At 37.5% G+C, this 15,076-nt stretch overlaps 1 protein-coding gene across 3 annotated transcripts in view; it reads left to right on the forward strand.

Annotated features, from left to right (window-relative positions):
• WDR89 (WD repeat domain 89) overlaps positions 1-12,317 on the forward strand; it is a 30,354-nt gene extending 18,037 nt beyond the window's left edge. For 2 of the 3 annotated variants that reach the window (XM_036434588.1, XM_036434581.2), the window contains exon 2: positions 10,807-12,317. In XM_036434588.1, the coding sequence (XP_036290481.1) occupies positions 10,838-12,001 (1,164 nt within the window). In that variant the 5' untranslated portion in view covers positions 10,807-10,837 and the 3' untranslated portion in view covers positions 12,002-12,317. Of the gene's footprint in view, positions 1-8,842; positions 9,440-10,806 lie in introns of those variants that run through there. The other variant, XR_006741221.1, reaches the window with a different exon arrangement.
• Positions 12,318-15,076: the final 2,759 nt, after the last annotated feature.

Below are 15,076 nucleotides of genomic sequence, written 5' to 3' on the forward strand. Positions count from 1 at the left end.
ATTTTTCTTTTGTTGACACTATTATAGATATTGCCCCAGCCCTGCCTTTGACTTTATTCCTTTTTATGGCAAATTATATTCCCTTATCTGCATGTCTATCATATATTGTTTATCTATTTAAAGTCCATTTCAGTTATCTCTGGGTCTTTTGTGTTCATTGACTCATTTTGACAGTTGTGTTTTTCTTGTTTGTCCGCGCGTGCGTGCGTGCGTGTCTTTTTTAAAACTGAATTCTGGATATTAGGTGTAGAATAATAGTAGAGACTGAGGTAAATAATATTTACTCCTGGAAATGGCCACCTCTCTGCCTTTGACAGACTGTTGATGTTGGATATGGAACAGTATAATCACTAAGGGAGCTGATTTTGGTTTAGTTGTTGCTATAGTTACCTTCTGTACACTATAGACTTGAAATTCCTCAGCAGTGGGCTGTCAATATCTTGTGCTTATATTGGGCCTGGGATGTTGAAGGATTTTCATTGTTTCTCCTCCACTGTCAACTTTGAGCAGGCCCTCCTTGTCTGTGCCAAATAGAGGTGTTTTTCATCCTGCTCTTCTTCCTCTTCCAATAGTAAGCTGTTGATGCTTTTTACACAGTGTGAGAATCATATTAAGACAGAGCCTCATTCTCCTCCATGATGGTTTTGTTTTGGTTTTTGTTTGTTTGTTTTTGGAAATTTAGATATTTGTGCATAATCACCATCCACAGTTCTCTCTCCCAGTCCATATTCCTCCAAAAAAGATAACCAGAATTCTGATTTCTATCATTATAGATTTATTTTGCCTCTTCTTTAACTTTGTATAAATAAAATCATGTAGTACTCTTTTGTTTCAGGCTTCTGTCACCAAACAGTTCTAAGTAAGATTCATCCATATTGTTGCATGTACCAGTAGTATGTTTTATTGCAGTGTAGAAGTTCAATGTATTATTAACATAACATGGTATATCAAAGACTATTTAAATAATTGGATAATTGTCTATCTAATTAATCCTCTTGCATTTATCTTAAAAGCTTGTAAGTATTCTAAAAGTAATATGCCTATGGTATATTTGCCTTGTTTCTCAGGCCAGAAACTTAAAGATCATCTTTGACACTTTTTCTTATACCCCACTTGCAGTCTAATCAGAAAATTCAGTTTATTTCTCTTTCAGAGTTGTGGCCTGAATCCATCAACTTCTTCCCACTCTTATAACTCTGGCCTAAAAATTTGCACAAACCTCTTCTCATTACTTTCACTATAACACAAATCACTGACTATTCATTATCTTTCCTCCCACCGCCCTCCTTGAGGGCAGGGATTTTGCTTTTGTTCTTTGCTCACAATCTAGTGTGGTTTTTTTTAGGCCTATTACATCAGCCCTTTGAGACTTGTTGAATTATTGCATAAGGTACATCTTTAGGAATTTTGAGTAAATTTAATGTTGACATTACTTACCAATTTCTAACTATAACATAGTATTCAATGGATTGTTTCTTACATAATGCTCCATTATTCTGTTATAGGCCATGGTTCTTTTGGTTTGTTTTTTTTAATCCTCACCTAAAAATATTTTTCCATTGATTTTCAGAGAGAGGGAATGACAGAGAAATAGTGATGTGAGAGAAACACATCGATTGGTTGCCTTCTGTGTGTGTCCCAACCCGGCCCCTGGATAAGGAGGAGCCTACAACAGGTAGAAAGGAAGTTAATATTTGTTGCTTATTTTCTCTATGCCAAGAATTGTGCTCTCTACATACTTGACTAGAATCGAACCTGTGATCCTTTGGTTCTCAGGCTGTTGCTCTATCCACTGAGCCAATCTGGCTAGGGCAGGCCATGGTTTTTTTTTATTCTCCACCTCTTTTCTTTTTGCAGTTATTAAAGAGAGCATTTGCTTAATTTTCAAAAGGGTCTCCTAAGAATTAGAAAAAGAATTAGTAGTAAACATTACCAATTCAAGAATTGGATTATTCCCCATTGTTACTGACTTTGAAATTAAGCATCTGGTGACTGGGGAAGTGTGGCTTCTCTGTGTTTGCTTAACCAGCTGGTTGTTATGGAAAGGCAAAGGCAGATCATTTTTCTTGTTGAAAGAAGCTGGGTATTCTTAGACTTAATTTAACGGGTGAGTTTGTGTCCAGTCAGCGTGGCTCATTGGTTGAGCAGCAACCTATGAACCTGAAGGTCACGGTTCAATTCCTGGTCAGGGCACTTGTCCCGTTTTCGTGTTCGAACCCCAGTAGGAGGCATACAGGAAGCAGCCAATCAATGATTCTCTCTCATTGATGTTTTTATTTCTCTCTCCCATTCCCTTTCTTTTTGAAATCAATAAAAATACATATTTTAAAATAAAAAATAAAGGGTGAGTTTTGTAGGGAAGATAATACCATATAAAAAGATGTGTCATTTTCCTTGGTAACAGGTTCCTGCACTTTGAAAACTGTGCTTTTTGTAAGAATTTTAGTGTATTTAATGCATGAGATGCCATATGTTGCTGCTGCAACCAGTTTCTTGAACATTCATCTGAATAAGAAGAGCATATTCAGACTCACTAAACAGGATTAAATTACAAACACATTAAGACTCAGTCATTAGTGAATATAATATTTAAAATTACATTTGAAGTTGTAGCAGATGTCAGGTTAGCATACCTTCCACTAGATATTCAGCACTTTTCCCCAAATTAAAAACAAGTGGTTTGTGGGGTTTTTTTGTTTTTGTTTTTTTGTAAATTGTTTAAAAGCCAATTCTGGTTAATTTAAAACACACAAAAATTTATCTGAATTTTTAATATAGAAGTTTTCTGAGACAAGTTTTGCTGAAGTTAAGCTAGTACATGGTTTTAATGCCAAGGTGGTGCTTCTTTGAGGACATACTGGTAATGCATATGAGTGACTGTTCCTTTTTCATTCTCCCCTGAAATACTGATAACCAGATTCCTAAGTTTTTTGTTTGTTTGTTTGTTTGTTTTTTTAATATATTTTATTAATTTTTTACAGAGAGGAAGACAGAGGGATAGAGAGTTAGAAACATCAATGAGAGAGAAACATCTATCAGCTGCCTCTTGCACACCCCCTACTGGGTATGTACCCTCAACCAAGGTACATTCCCTTGACCGTAATCGAACCTGGGACCTTTCAGCCCGCAGTCCGACGCTCTATCCATTGAGCCAAACCGGTTTCGGCCAGATTCCTAAGTTTTACCCATGCAGTTTCACTTCCGATAAGCTGACTTTAGATATGCTTGATAAATAATAAGCTTCTTTAATATTCAGTATGGAGCTTTACTGGTTACCATTAGATTTTTCAAATTTGCCACTAACTTTGCCACTAGCACATGACATTAGACATTAGTAGCTACTGCTTCCAGGTGCTCTGCTACTCCCCTTTTTAAAAATGTCAGAAATATGCTTCTTATACCAGTAACTTAGTCTATCCCTAATTTTTAAAATGCTTTTATTGATTTCAGAGAGGAAGAGAATGGGAGAGAGAGAAATACCAATGATGAAAGATAATCATCGATCAGCTGCCTCCTGCATACCTCACACTGGGGATCTACCCGCAACCTGGGCATGTGCCCTGACTGGGAATCGAACTGTGACCTCCTGGTTTATAGGTCCATGCTCAACCACTGAGCCATATCGGCCAGGCAAGAACTGTAGTTTTAAGAATAGAAATACGAAATTAAATAAAATAAGGCAAATTGACTGAGAACTCATTAGAAAGGAAGTAAATAGTTGTTGCTTACTTTCTTTATGCCAAGAATTATGCCCTCTACATAATTCTGTTCTGTATTTCTGTATCATACTCTGATTACCTCTGTCCTTGTATCTGTCACGCTATATTATAATTGTTTACTGGTCTACCTCCCATCTTGACAGCAAATAAGTTTTTCACCCACATCACCCATTCAGCACATAGTATTTTGTCAAAATAAGCACTCAGTATCGTGTTAACTTTTATTCCCACTTTAAAGATGAGAAAACAGGCTTAGGGAGGTTAGGCAATTTGTACAATGATGACTTTGCTAGTCTGTGGTAGAACAAGGGATTGAAATTGGGGGTTTTCTTTAACCTATTGCCTTTTTTATTTTTTGAAGATTTTTTAGTTGACTTTTTTAGAGAGAGGAGGGAGAGTCAGAGAGAAGCATTGCTGTGAGAGCAAGACACTAATTAGCTGCTTCCTGCACTCCCCCTAATGGGGATCAAGCCTGCAACCCGAAACCCAGGCATATATCCTAACCTGGAATTGAACAGGCAAACTTTTAGTACATGAGATGACAGCCAGCCAACTGATCCACACAGGTCAGGGCCCTATTGCGTTTTTTATTGTACTAAATTGGCAATTTTTTTGATAAGCTGAAAATACTTAAGTGCATTGCTTCCAATTTGACAGTCTCGAAAAGCATTCGTTTGTTGACTCCTGTGAGAGGAAAAGTACTTGAGAACAGAAATGTTCCAAGAAATTGTTTTTAAAACCTTTTGAACTTTGAACCATGTGACTTTTCGATTTTTAAAACTATAAATGGGCCCTAACCAGTTTAGTTCAGTGGATAGAGCGTCGGCCTGTGGACTGAAGGGTCTCAGGTTCAATTCCAGCAAGGGCATGTAGCTTGGTTGTGGGCACATCCCCAGTAGGGGGTGTGCAAGAGGCAGCTGATTGGTGTTTCTCATTGATGATGTTTCTAACTCTCTATCCCTCTCCCTTTCTCTCTGTAAAAAATCAATAAATGTATTTAAAAAAATAAAACTATAAATGCATTTTTAAAATATCCAGAAACTTACTAGATGAAGTTTCAGATTAAGTTTTAAAGTATTGTATCATTTCAGTGGTTTTGTTGTTGTTGATGATGATGATGTCTTTAGAATCAGGAAATTCTACAATTATTACAGAGCATAGATTTTTATAGTCTTCTGAGAATTCCTTGGTGTATTATTTTTCTTTTACTTTGGAACAAAAACAACTGAAAAAATGGGGAGGAGAGGATATAAGTTCTAAAGGAAACAAAAGATTAAAATCCCCCTTTAATGTGAATAAAATTTGACTTTTTAAAGTATGCTCTCTAAATTTTTCTTTGTAAAAGCCTCTTATTAAGTCAGTACTTGATTATATACTCAAGGACTTTATTTGATTATCCTTAATTAGTTAGGGTGATTCTGATTGCATTAACAAAAACTGTGCTGCAAATTGACTTAAATAGTCAGAAATTGTGGAATCTCAGAACCATAGGATAAAAGTTCTTTCCATCAGTTGGATTGGGTCCACTTTAGAATTAGTGTTCTACATCTGAACAAATTGTAGTTGGGAAGGGAATATATACATGATTAGCAAAAGTGTAAGGTTTCTAAACCAAATTACTGGTTACAAAAGATGGAATTACTGTGATTGGTTTTGGCTAATCAGCATCTGCCCTAGGAACTGGGGTCAAAATCCTAAAATTTTGTCGATGCCACAAAGAGAGGGAAAAAGGGGGTTTTGAAATGAATTGGAGGGGTTTCATCACACTGTCCACTAGAGTTTCTTAAGTGTCCTTTAAAAAAAAAAAAAAAAAAGTAATATAGCCTTAGCTGGTTTGAGTCAGTCCGCCTACAGACTGAAGGGTCCCGAGTTCGATTGTGGTCAAGGGCACAAGCCCAGGTTTCAGGCTCGATCCCCAGTAGCGGGTGTGCAGGAGGCAACCGATCATAGATGTTTCTCTTTCTCTATCTTTCTCTCTCTCTCCTGCCCCTCCCCCATCCTCTCTGAAATCAATAAAAAATATATTTTTTAAAATGGGATGTTTAACTGACTTCCTGTCTTTCAGAATACAATTGTTTATATAGGGTGATGGAAGCACGGAGGTTTCTTTTACTATTCTCTGCTCCATACAAACTCTGTAATAAAAAGTTTAAAAGAAAGAAAAGTGGGGCACAAGAAAATAGAGTGATGGTTGCTTATGGAAACATTTTTCTAGGTTGGTGTTTGTTTTTCCAATCATCCTGCTCTCTTCTCTGCTTATATGTAAAATTAACATATAATCCCTCCTCTCAAAGCCTAGTATGCATATACCTTAATTAAAGTTGATACTAATACTTTATATAGTACTTAGATAGAAGAGCAATAGCATGGTATTGGAATGGACACAGCTTCACGGGTTTTGAAGTTACAGCTTGGGTCCTCCCATTAGTAGTTATGAAATCACTGGCAAGTTACCTAGTTTCTCTGAACTGCAATATTTTCTCTAAAATGGGGATAATAATACCTATCTCACAGGGTTAAATGATTAGGATAAAAAAAATTAAGTATAAGTTTCTAGCATATAGCCTAGCATTTATTGAACTCCAATTATGGTTATTTTCTTCTCTGTGAAGCTTAATTATCCTAGCCCAATTTGATAGATGTGGTAGCATTATTATAGTTGAATTATAAGAGCAGATTGTGAAGTTATTAGAGCCCATCCCTGAATGTCTTTTCCCATTAACTATCTCCCTACGTTTGGGACATTTGCTGGACCTCTGCCTTTCACAGTCATAGCTAGTTTTATTGTCAATGGGCAATATTAAGTTTTAGCTGTGGGGAATTAGTTTTTTGGCCCAAGTCTAATAAATTGTCTCAATAGTTGAACATTCATGCCTGAGAAATAGAAATATACCTATTTCTAAGAATACTGCTCATTTCTGATTTTATAAAATAACTAGAGGCCCAATGCACGAAATTCATGCAAGGGTAGGCCTTCCTTCCCCCGGCTGCCAGCTTCGCAGCCCCAGCCCCTACCCACATCAGCACTGGCCTGGTGCTGCCCATGTCCGCTGCCACACAATCCGGTTCCCAGTTTTGTGGAGCTCCCTGCGGAGGGTGACCTGGGCCTCCCTCTGTGGGGCCCTCATGGGGCAATGGCAGGGCCCTCCAGCCAGTCACATCCATCTGCCTGGGCTGGCCTGGTGCCAGTGTGTGTCATAGTGTGGTTGTCTGGATGGTCGTTTTGCTGTTCATTTGATTTGCATATTATGCTTTTATTATATAGATATGTAGAAGTCTTTTAGTATTGTGCCTTTTGTAATCAGTAGTTTCTAAATAGGTGTAAAGTGTATGTTATTTTCTTTTAATACTTTTTGTGTCCCTTGTTTATGTAGGGGGAAAGCTACTTCCTTATTCATTATGGAATTGTTTAAGCTAGGCTGTCCTTCAGATTTCATATTCAAACTTAGCCAGTTCAGCAATAAGAGCAATACCTACTTGCAGCTAGATGTGTTTAGGATGTACTTTATATGCAGAAAGAATATTTTACTGGGTTTATTTTAATAGGAAGTAAAATAACATTTTGATTTTAAAAAAAATAGCAAATCTTTTTTAAGGCCAAAGCCACAAGAGGAACTCATAATTATATTTAGGAACTTGTTATTAGGTAATCAACTTTTAATTATATAAGGCCAGTTATTCAGATAAAAGTCTAGTGTATTGCAAGAAGGCAGTTCACCGGGAATTTAATACTGCATTCTCACCCTCTTGAAGGTAATCCTAAGGTGTTTGTTTTGGGGTATCTTTCTAACATCTCACACCTGTATTATATTCAGACATGGCAATTATGTACCCAGTAAGAACCACAGCAGCAGTAGTGGCTCAGTGCCAGGGCACTGCTTGTGGTTCTGCTATGTCCTGATCTGCACTAGGTGGGTCAAGATGAGATAATTTTTCTGCCTCCATTCTTAGAACAATTGGGTTCATATTTAAATTGGTTATGATTGCTTGCTACATTCTCTTAAGGACAAGGAATTTATTTTAGTGAAGAAAAATTCCTTTTAGCCGAGCAAACTATCATAGCTTTATACTTTCCTAAACTTCCTTTATCTGGACCTCTTCTCATTGTCTCATCTCTGTGTTGGGACAGTAAGAACTGCAGTTGGTTAAGGAGATAGTGGCAGTAGTTCCCCTTTCTTTTTTATTTACTCCTTTCTCTTCTCTCATTTAGATTATCTTCATTTCTCTTCTTTTCTCCTCTCTACTCTGCTTTAGTACTCTTTTCTTTTTTAAAAATTTCTTTATTGATTCAGGTATCACCTATTTGTCCTCAACCCCTCCTTCCAATCTAGTACTCTTTTCTGTTCATATCTTTTTGCATCCTTTTTAATTTGTGTGTGTGTGTGTGTGTGTGTGTGTGTGTTGATAGAAGAAAGGCACTCTCCATGTCCTTGTCTCTCACTAATCTATTGAGATCTAAAATGCTAACTAATACTTCTCTAAGCAACTTTTAGCCCTAAGTGGGATTTGGAAATTTACCAAAATGGAAAAAATTGAGAAATTTACTTTTTTATTTGTGTTGTTAAGGGAAGGCTTAGTGGGGGGGGGGGGGGGGGGGGTAGAGGGAAGCATAAATAATGACTTTATTTTGCGTATAGGGGGGCACATCCAAGGAGAAATGAATGGCTAGCAGAGATTTGTAAATAGGATTTGTAAATAGAGAGATGAGGTCATTGGTATATAGGTGGCACTTGAAAACATGAATATGAATGAGGTTACCCCCTGAGAGTGTAGTGAGAAGAAAAGACAGCCTATGGCTTCTCTTGCACACTGGGAAGTGGATCATGCAAATAAAACTCAAATGAGGGCTATACATAGAAGTAAAAGTGTATTCATCATTTTTGAATGATTCACTATGTAAAATTAAGCATTAACTATATAGCCTTGGAAATTTTAGTTTAAATATTACTCACTTGCATATTGATGTGTTTAAACATAAGCTAGAAGTTTTCATGCTTCCCTGTAAGAGATTAAAATGTATCTGTGGAAGAATATAAGCTTTATATAGCTTGAGTATTGGGGGACATACCCTCCTTACCTCTGATATCTTGTTTATTTTTTTCTCTCTTTTTTCATTTAAACAGTGTATCACATGGACAACCATTGTGATTGTTAACGTTGCTACAGTTCTGAAATGCTAGTTTGCTGTGCCATTCTGTCTGAGCTCCTGCCTCATCAATCACCGAATCCTTTGAATTGAAGCCTTGCAGGACTGTTTCAATGTGAAACACTTTCCAGACACAAAGTGAAGGGAAGGAGTCTAGTACTACTGTCCTGCTTGGGTATAACAGTTCATAGGCATAGTCCTGTAAATTACTATTAGCTTAAAGGCAACAGTAAACTGTCTTATTGTTTAAAATCCCCATCAGTCTGATTTTCCATATGCAGAGGTCAAATGGAAGCAGTAGCAAAGAATTGTGGGTTTAAAAAAAATAATCTCATATTAACATTTACCCATTTATTGACCTCCTTTGCAATATGTCTCTCTGTGCCTTTCTCCCATAGTAACATCTCCCTCTGTTTCTACTTTTTGCTCCATGGACTTAACGATGATTGATTACATTGGGCTCACCAAGATAATCTTTAATAATCTCCCCCTTTTATTTATTTTTTTAAAGGGAGAATTTTTTTTTAATTGAGTTTTAAAGAGAGGGGAGGGAGAGAGACAGGGAGAAACATTGATCAGCTGCCTCCTGCACACCCTCTCCTGGGGATCAAGCAGGCAACCCAGGCATGTGCCCTGATCAGAATCTAACTGCAACCTTTTGGTGCACAGGACAAGCCCTACCAACTGGGCCACCCTGGCCAGGACTAATCTCTCCCTTTTAAAGTTGACCAATTAGTAACCTTAATTCCATCTGCAACCTCAATTCCTCCTTTAAAATTTTTTTTAATTAATTTTGTTGTTGTTAATCCTCATCCAAGGATACTTTTCTATTGTTTCATAGTGAGAGTGGAAGGGAACAGGAAGGACAGAGAGAAATATCAATATGAGAGAGGCACATTGATTGATTGCCTCCCACATGCACCCCACTCAAGGCTGCAACCGAGGTATATCTCCTTGACTGGAATTGAACCCAGGACCCTTTAGTCTGAGAGCCGATGCTCTATCCACTAAGCCAAAACAGCTAGAGCTGTTTATTTTTAAAAAATATATACTTTATTGATTTTTTTTTTTTTTTTTTTTTTTTTTTTTACAGAGAGGAAGGGAGAGGGATAGAGAGTTAGAAACATGGATGAGATAGAAACATCTATCAGCTACCTCCTGCACACCCCCCACAGGGGATGTGCCCTCAACCAAGATATATGTCCTTGACCGGAATCAAACCTGGGACCTTTCAGTCCACAGACCGACACTCTATCCACTGAGCCAAACTGGTTTCAGCTAGAGCTGTTTTAATTTTAGAGAGAGAGGAAGGGAAAAGGATAGAGAGAGAAAAACATCAGTGAGAAAAGCATCAGTTGTCGGCTTCCTGCACGACCCCTAATGGGGTTGAACCCACAACCTGGGCCATGTGCCCAGGAATTGAATCCATAACCTCTTGGTTCATGGGCTGACTGAGCCACCCTTGCTAGGTTCAATTCCCTTTTGCCATGTGACCTAACATAGTTACAGGTTCCAGGGATTAAGTTATGGATCTCTTTGGGGGGACCATTTTTCTGCCTACACACGTATGTTTAGGTTCTAAAGTTGTGTAAGGCAGCTGGGACCAGGTGTAGATGAATCCAAAGTGGAGGTCCTAACTAATGCTGAGGATTATGAATAGGACCAATAGTTGGGTTTGAGCTAAAAACCAAATATTCAGCAGTAATTGTACATATTTGTAAACTCTCTTACTGGCATAAAGTATATGTAGCAGATTTGGTGTTCAAGAGAGAATTAGAAGGAGGTAACTTATTTTTAGTTACATCATGGTAGGAAAATTATTACAATATTACAATAGATTGTATTTGTTTATGTCAGCCTTCAGAAGGAAATGTTCTTGATTTAATCAACAATTTTAGAGAAGCTGTGGATTTAATTTTAATTTTTATATTTTTATTACAGATATTTACTACCGTTAGATGCCACTCCCGATATGGAGAAGATTGAAGAACAGTTTGCTAATCTGAACATTGTTAAACGTTCTTCAGGAACTGAAGAGCCTACTTATCTGCTTGACATAGACACATCCAAGACTGTACCAGCAGAAAAAGGAACCTTGGTTGCTGTTTTATGTTCTAATGGGTTAATCAGAATATATGATAAAGAAAGGTTAAACATAGTACGAGAATTTGGTGGAAATCCTGGACATCTTAATGGCGTTAAATTTGCAAATTCTTATGACATTGTATATTCATCGTGTACTGATAGCACAGTAAAAGGTTGGGATGCTCGATTAGCCAGTGAAAAGCCTGTCCAGCTTTTCAAGGGTTATGCTTCCAATATTTTTATCAGTTTTGATATCAGCTGTAATGATCATGTCATTTGTGCTGGTACAGAAAAAGTTGATGATGATGCATTGATGGTATTTTGGGATGCAAGAATGAATTCTCAAGATTTGTCTACTACTAAAGACCCACTTGGTGCATACTCAGAAACACATAGTGATGATATCACTCAAGTATGTTTCCATCCCAGCAATCCCAACATGGTAGTCTCAGGTTCTACAGATGGCCTGGTAAATGTATTTGATGTTAGTGCCGATAACGAAGAAGATGCGCTGGTTACGACTTGTAACTCAGTTTCTTCAGTTAGCTGTATTGGTTGGTCTGGGAAAGATTATAAACAGATATACTGCATGACACACGATGAAGGGTTTTGTTGGTGGGATCTTAATCATCTGGATACTGATGAATCAATTACACGTTTGAACGTCCAGGATGTCAGAGAAGTAATTGATATGAAAGGAGGTGTTTTGGACTATTTGATTGGTGGCCTATATCATGAAAAGATGGACAAATTATTTATTGTTGGAGGAACAAACACAGGAATTATTCACTTAATGGGCTGTACTACATCAGGATTGAGCCACGTGACCAGCCTTCAGGGAGGGCATGCTGCTACAGTCCGTTCGTTCTTTTGGGATATGCAGGATGATTCTTTGCTGACTGGAGGAGAAGATGCACAGTTGTTACTTTGGAAACCAGGAGCAATAGAGAAGAAATTTACAAAGAAAGACAACATGAAAATAGCATCCTCTGTGTACCAGCGAGTTCGAACTCACAGTAACGACTCTTACAAGAGAAGGAAAAAGCAGTGATACTACATTGAGAGTTTACCTGTTAGACTTTATAGTTGCAAATAATTATTTTTGTGTACTACCTGTGGGAACATGTTTAAATATGTAAAAACAAGCCAGTTAGCAAAACAGTCTTGGAAAAATGTTGAGAATGGTTTAATTCAATCTTCACATATTCTAAAATTATTTTTTTAAGGCACCAGTTGACTATATAATCAGTGAATTGAAAGTAAAATTACTTTCTTCATTTCTAAAACCCATCTGTTGAGTTAGTAAATGTTGGGTTTTAAAAAATAGCTTTGATAAGGATTTTTTAGAAGTAGATTTGGTGTGACTTTAAAAAACAGGTAGTTTAGGCTATGTTTTTTTAAGCTCAATTTTTTTACATTTTAAATAATCTTTATTATTTACAAAACAAATGAGACCTTCATTTGAGTAGCTCCAATTTGACTAATACACAAAGGTTACCTTGGAGTATTTAAATATAAATATCCTAATGAGTCTAAATAGAAATAAAATGATTTGATATCTATTTAATGAAAATGCTTAGTAAATATGTGCATCTGTACTTAAATATTGTAGGTTAAACAGTGACATCATACTGATGAAAAAGAAATTATTTTGTAAAATTCATTTTGAGATTCAAAGTGAATCTATAAAAAAGTATGATAGGAGAATGGCTTTTTATTTCAAAATACCATAATATTTTGTGATAAAATTTTTTCCATAGTGTTTTATTCATAATTTTAAACAGGAATTTTTGTTTGCTGATGACGAAAGAATCTTAATTATAAAGTTAATTTCTATAACGGTTTGCTATTTCTTATGCTTAATTAAAAATAAAATACTTTAGCCGAAACCGGTTTGGCTCAGTGAATAGAGCATCGGCATGCGGACTGAAGGGTCTCGGGTTTGATTCCAGTCAAGGGCATGTACCTTGGTTGCGGGCACATCCCCAGTGGGGGGTGTGCAGGAGGCAGCTGATCGATGTTTCTGGCTTTCTATCCCTCTCTCTTTCTCTGTAAAAAATCAAAATATATATATAAAAATAAAATAAAATAATAAAATATTTTAGGTTAAATTATTTGCAACAGTATTTTTAAAATATTTTACCTTGCCCTAGCCCGTTTGGCTTAGTGGATGCAGGGGTCCTCAAACTTTAAAGTGGGGGCCAGATCATGGTGCCTCAGAGAGCTGGAGGGCCGGACTATATGAACTACTAATTCCTACTGTAACACCTCGGCTGCGCTCACTGCCCAAAAAACCTGGCGGGCCAGATCAGACTCCTCTGCGGGCCGCATGTGGCCCGTGGGCCGTAGTTTGAAGACCCCTGGAGAGGGTCGGCCTGCAGACTGAAGGGTCCCAGGTTCGATTCCGGTCAAGAGCATGTACCTGGGTTGCAGGTACATCCCCAGTAGGAGGTGTACAAGAGGCAGCTGGTCGATGATTCTCATCAATGTTTCTGGCTCTCTCTCCTCCCTTCCTCTCTGTAAAAAAATAAAATATTTTTTTTTAAAATTTTATCTTTTGCATTAGTAATATTGTCATAAAAAATACAAATGTTGCCTGGCTCAGTGGTTGAGCGTTGACCTATGGAGGTCGTGGTTTAATTCCTGATCAGGGCACATGCCTGGTTATAGGCTCCATCCCCAGTGTTCAGGAGGCAGCTGATCAATGAATCTCTCTCATTATTGGTGTTTCTCTCCTCCCTTCCTCTCTGAAATCAATAAAAATATATTAAAAAACAAATGTTATTTTAGAACCTTTTATATTTCTCTTTAAATGTTAATAATTACTTCCCCTGACTGCCAGCACTGGCTTCTTTCAGAAGGATGTCCAATGTAATTAGCATATTATACTTTTACTAGAGGCCTGGTGCATGAAATTTGTGCATAGGGGGATGGGGATGCCCCTCAGCTCAGCCTGCACCCTCTCTAATCTGGAACCGCTTGGGGGCAGTCAGATATCCCTCTCACATGATAGAAACATGCAAAGGAAAGGGGGTGGAGGATAATTTTGACTCCAAGGGGTAGAGAATTGTATAAGAAATGTAGCATAGTATATATTTTATCAAACGTAAAACTATTTTGCAAGCAGGGAAAAGAACGACTGTGCAAATGCTTAATTTTCGTTTTCCATAGTAGAAAGTCAGCATTCTTTCTATGGATAAATCAAGAACATAGCAATATAAGCATGTTATTTAAAAGCATCTAAGTAAAAAAAAAATAAAAGCATCTAAGTAAATCACCTGGCAAAATAGCTAAGAGTTCAAAGTGGTCCTCCCACCCCACTCCCTACCAGAAGATAGAAAGGCAGAAGGGGAGGAGGACGAGGGACTGCTGTTTTTATTGTTCTTTGACCTTTTGGTAGAATACAAACCTGTGGTAGAATATCAGGATACTTTGGCTGCAAATAATAGCTCAATTCAAATTAACCAAATGAGGACCATATTACCTCACAGAAGTTAGGAAGCATTTCTAGGGTTCGATTGTTAACAAGAATGCAAATTCTTGCCAGTTTTCTGCTCTGCCAGTCTTGTCAGCTTCAAGTTCACAAGATGACTGCAATCAGCCAGTGATCATATTCGCTATCACCAAAGTCCAATGGAAAAGGGACTGTTCCTTTGCCTCTGACTCTGCCTAAAATAGTCATGAGCAAGAAAAATGTGATCTCTACCAACTGGCCCAATCATGATTCACTGCCCATGGGGCTGAAAATGACATATGCTCCCCTGGAGCACACGGGTTCAGAGAAGGGTACAAAAAGTAGGTTGGGTTGATGAATAGTTGTTCTACAGGTACTACTTGATTTCAGATATATGTGTGTGTGTGTGTGTGTGTGTATCTTCAAAATATATTTCATTTCATTTTGCCTGGCTGGCATGGCTCAGTGGTTGAGCTTTGACCTATAAACCAGGAGGTCACAATCAGGACACATGTCCGGGTCCCAGGTTGTGAGCTTGCTCCAAAGGGGAGCATGCAGGAGGCAGCCAATCAGTGATTCTCTCTCATCATTGATATTTCTTCCTCCTTCCTCTTTGAAATCAATAAAAATATATTTTTTAAAATGTAAATATGGAAAAAAAGATTTTCATTT

Source organism: Pipistrellus kuhlii, unplaced genomic scaffold, assembly GCF_014108245.1.
Source record: "Pipistrellus kuhlii isolate mPipKuh1 unplaced genomic scaffold, mPipKuh1.p scaffold_m20_p_1, whole genome shotgun sequence".
NCBI classification, from domain to species: Eukaryota; Metazoa; Chordata; class Mammalia; order Chiroptera; family Vespertilionidae; genus Pipistrellus; species Pipistrellus kuhlii.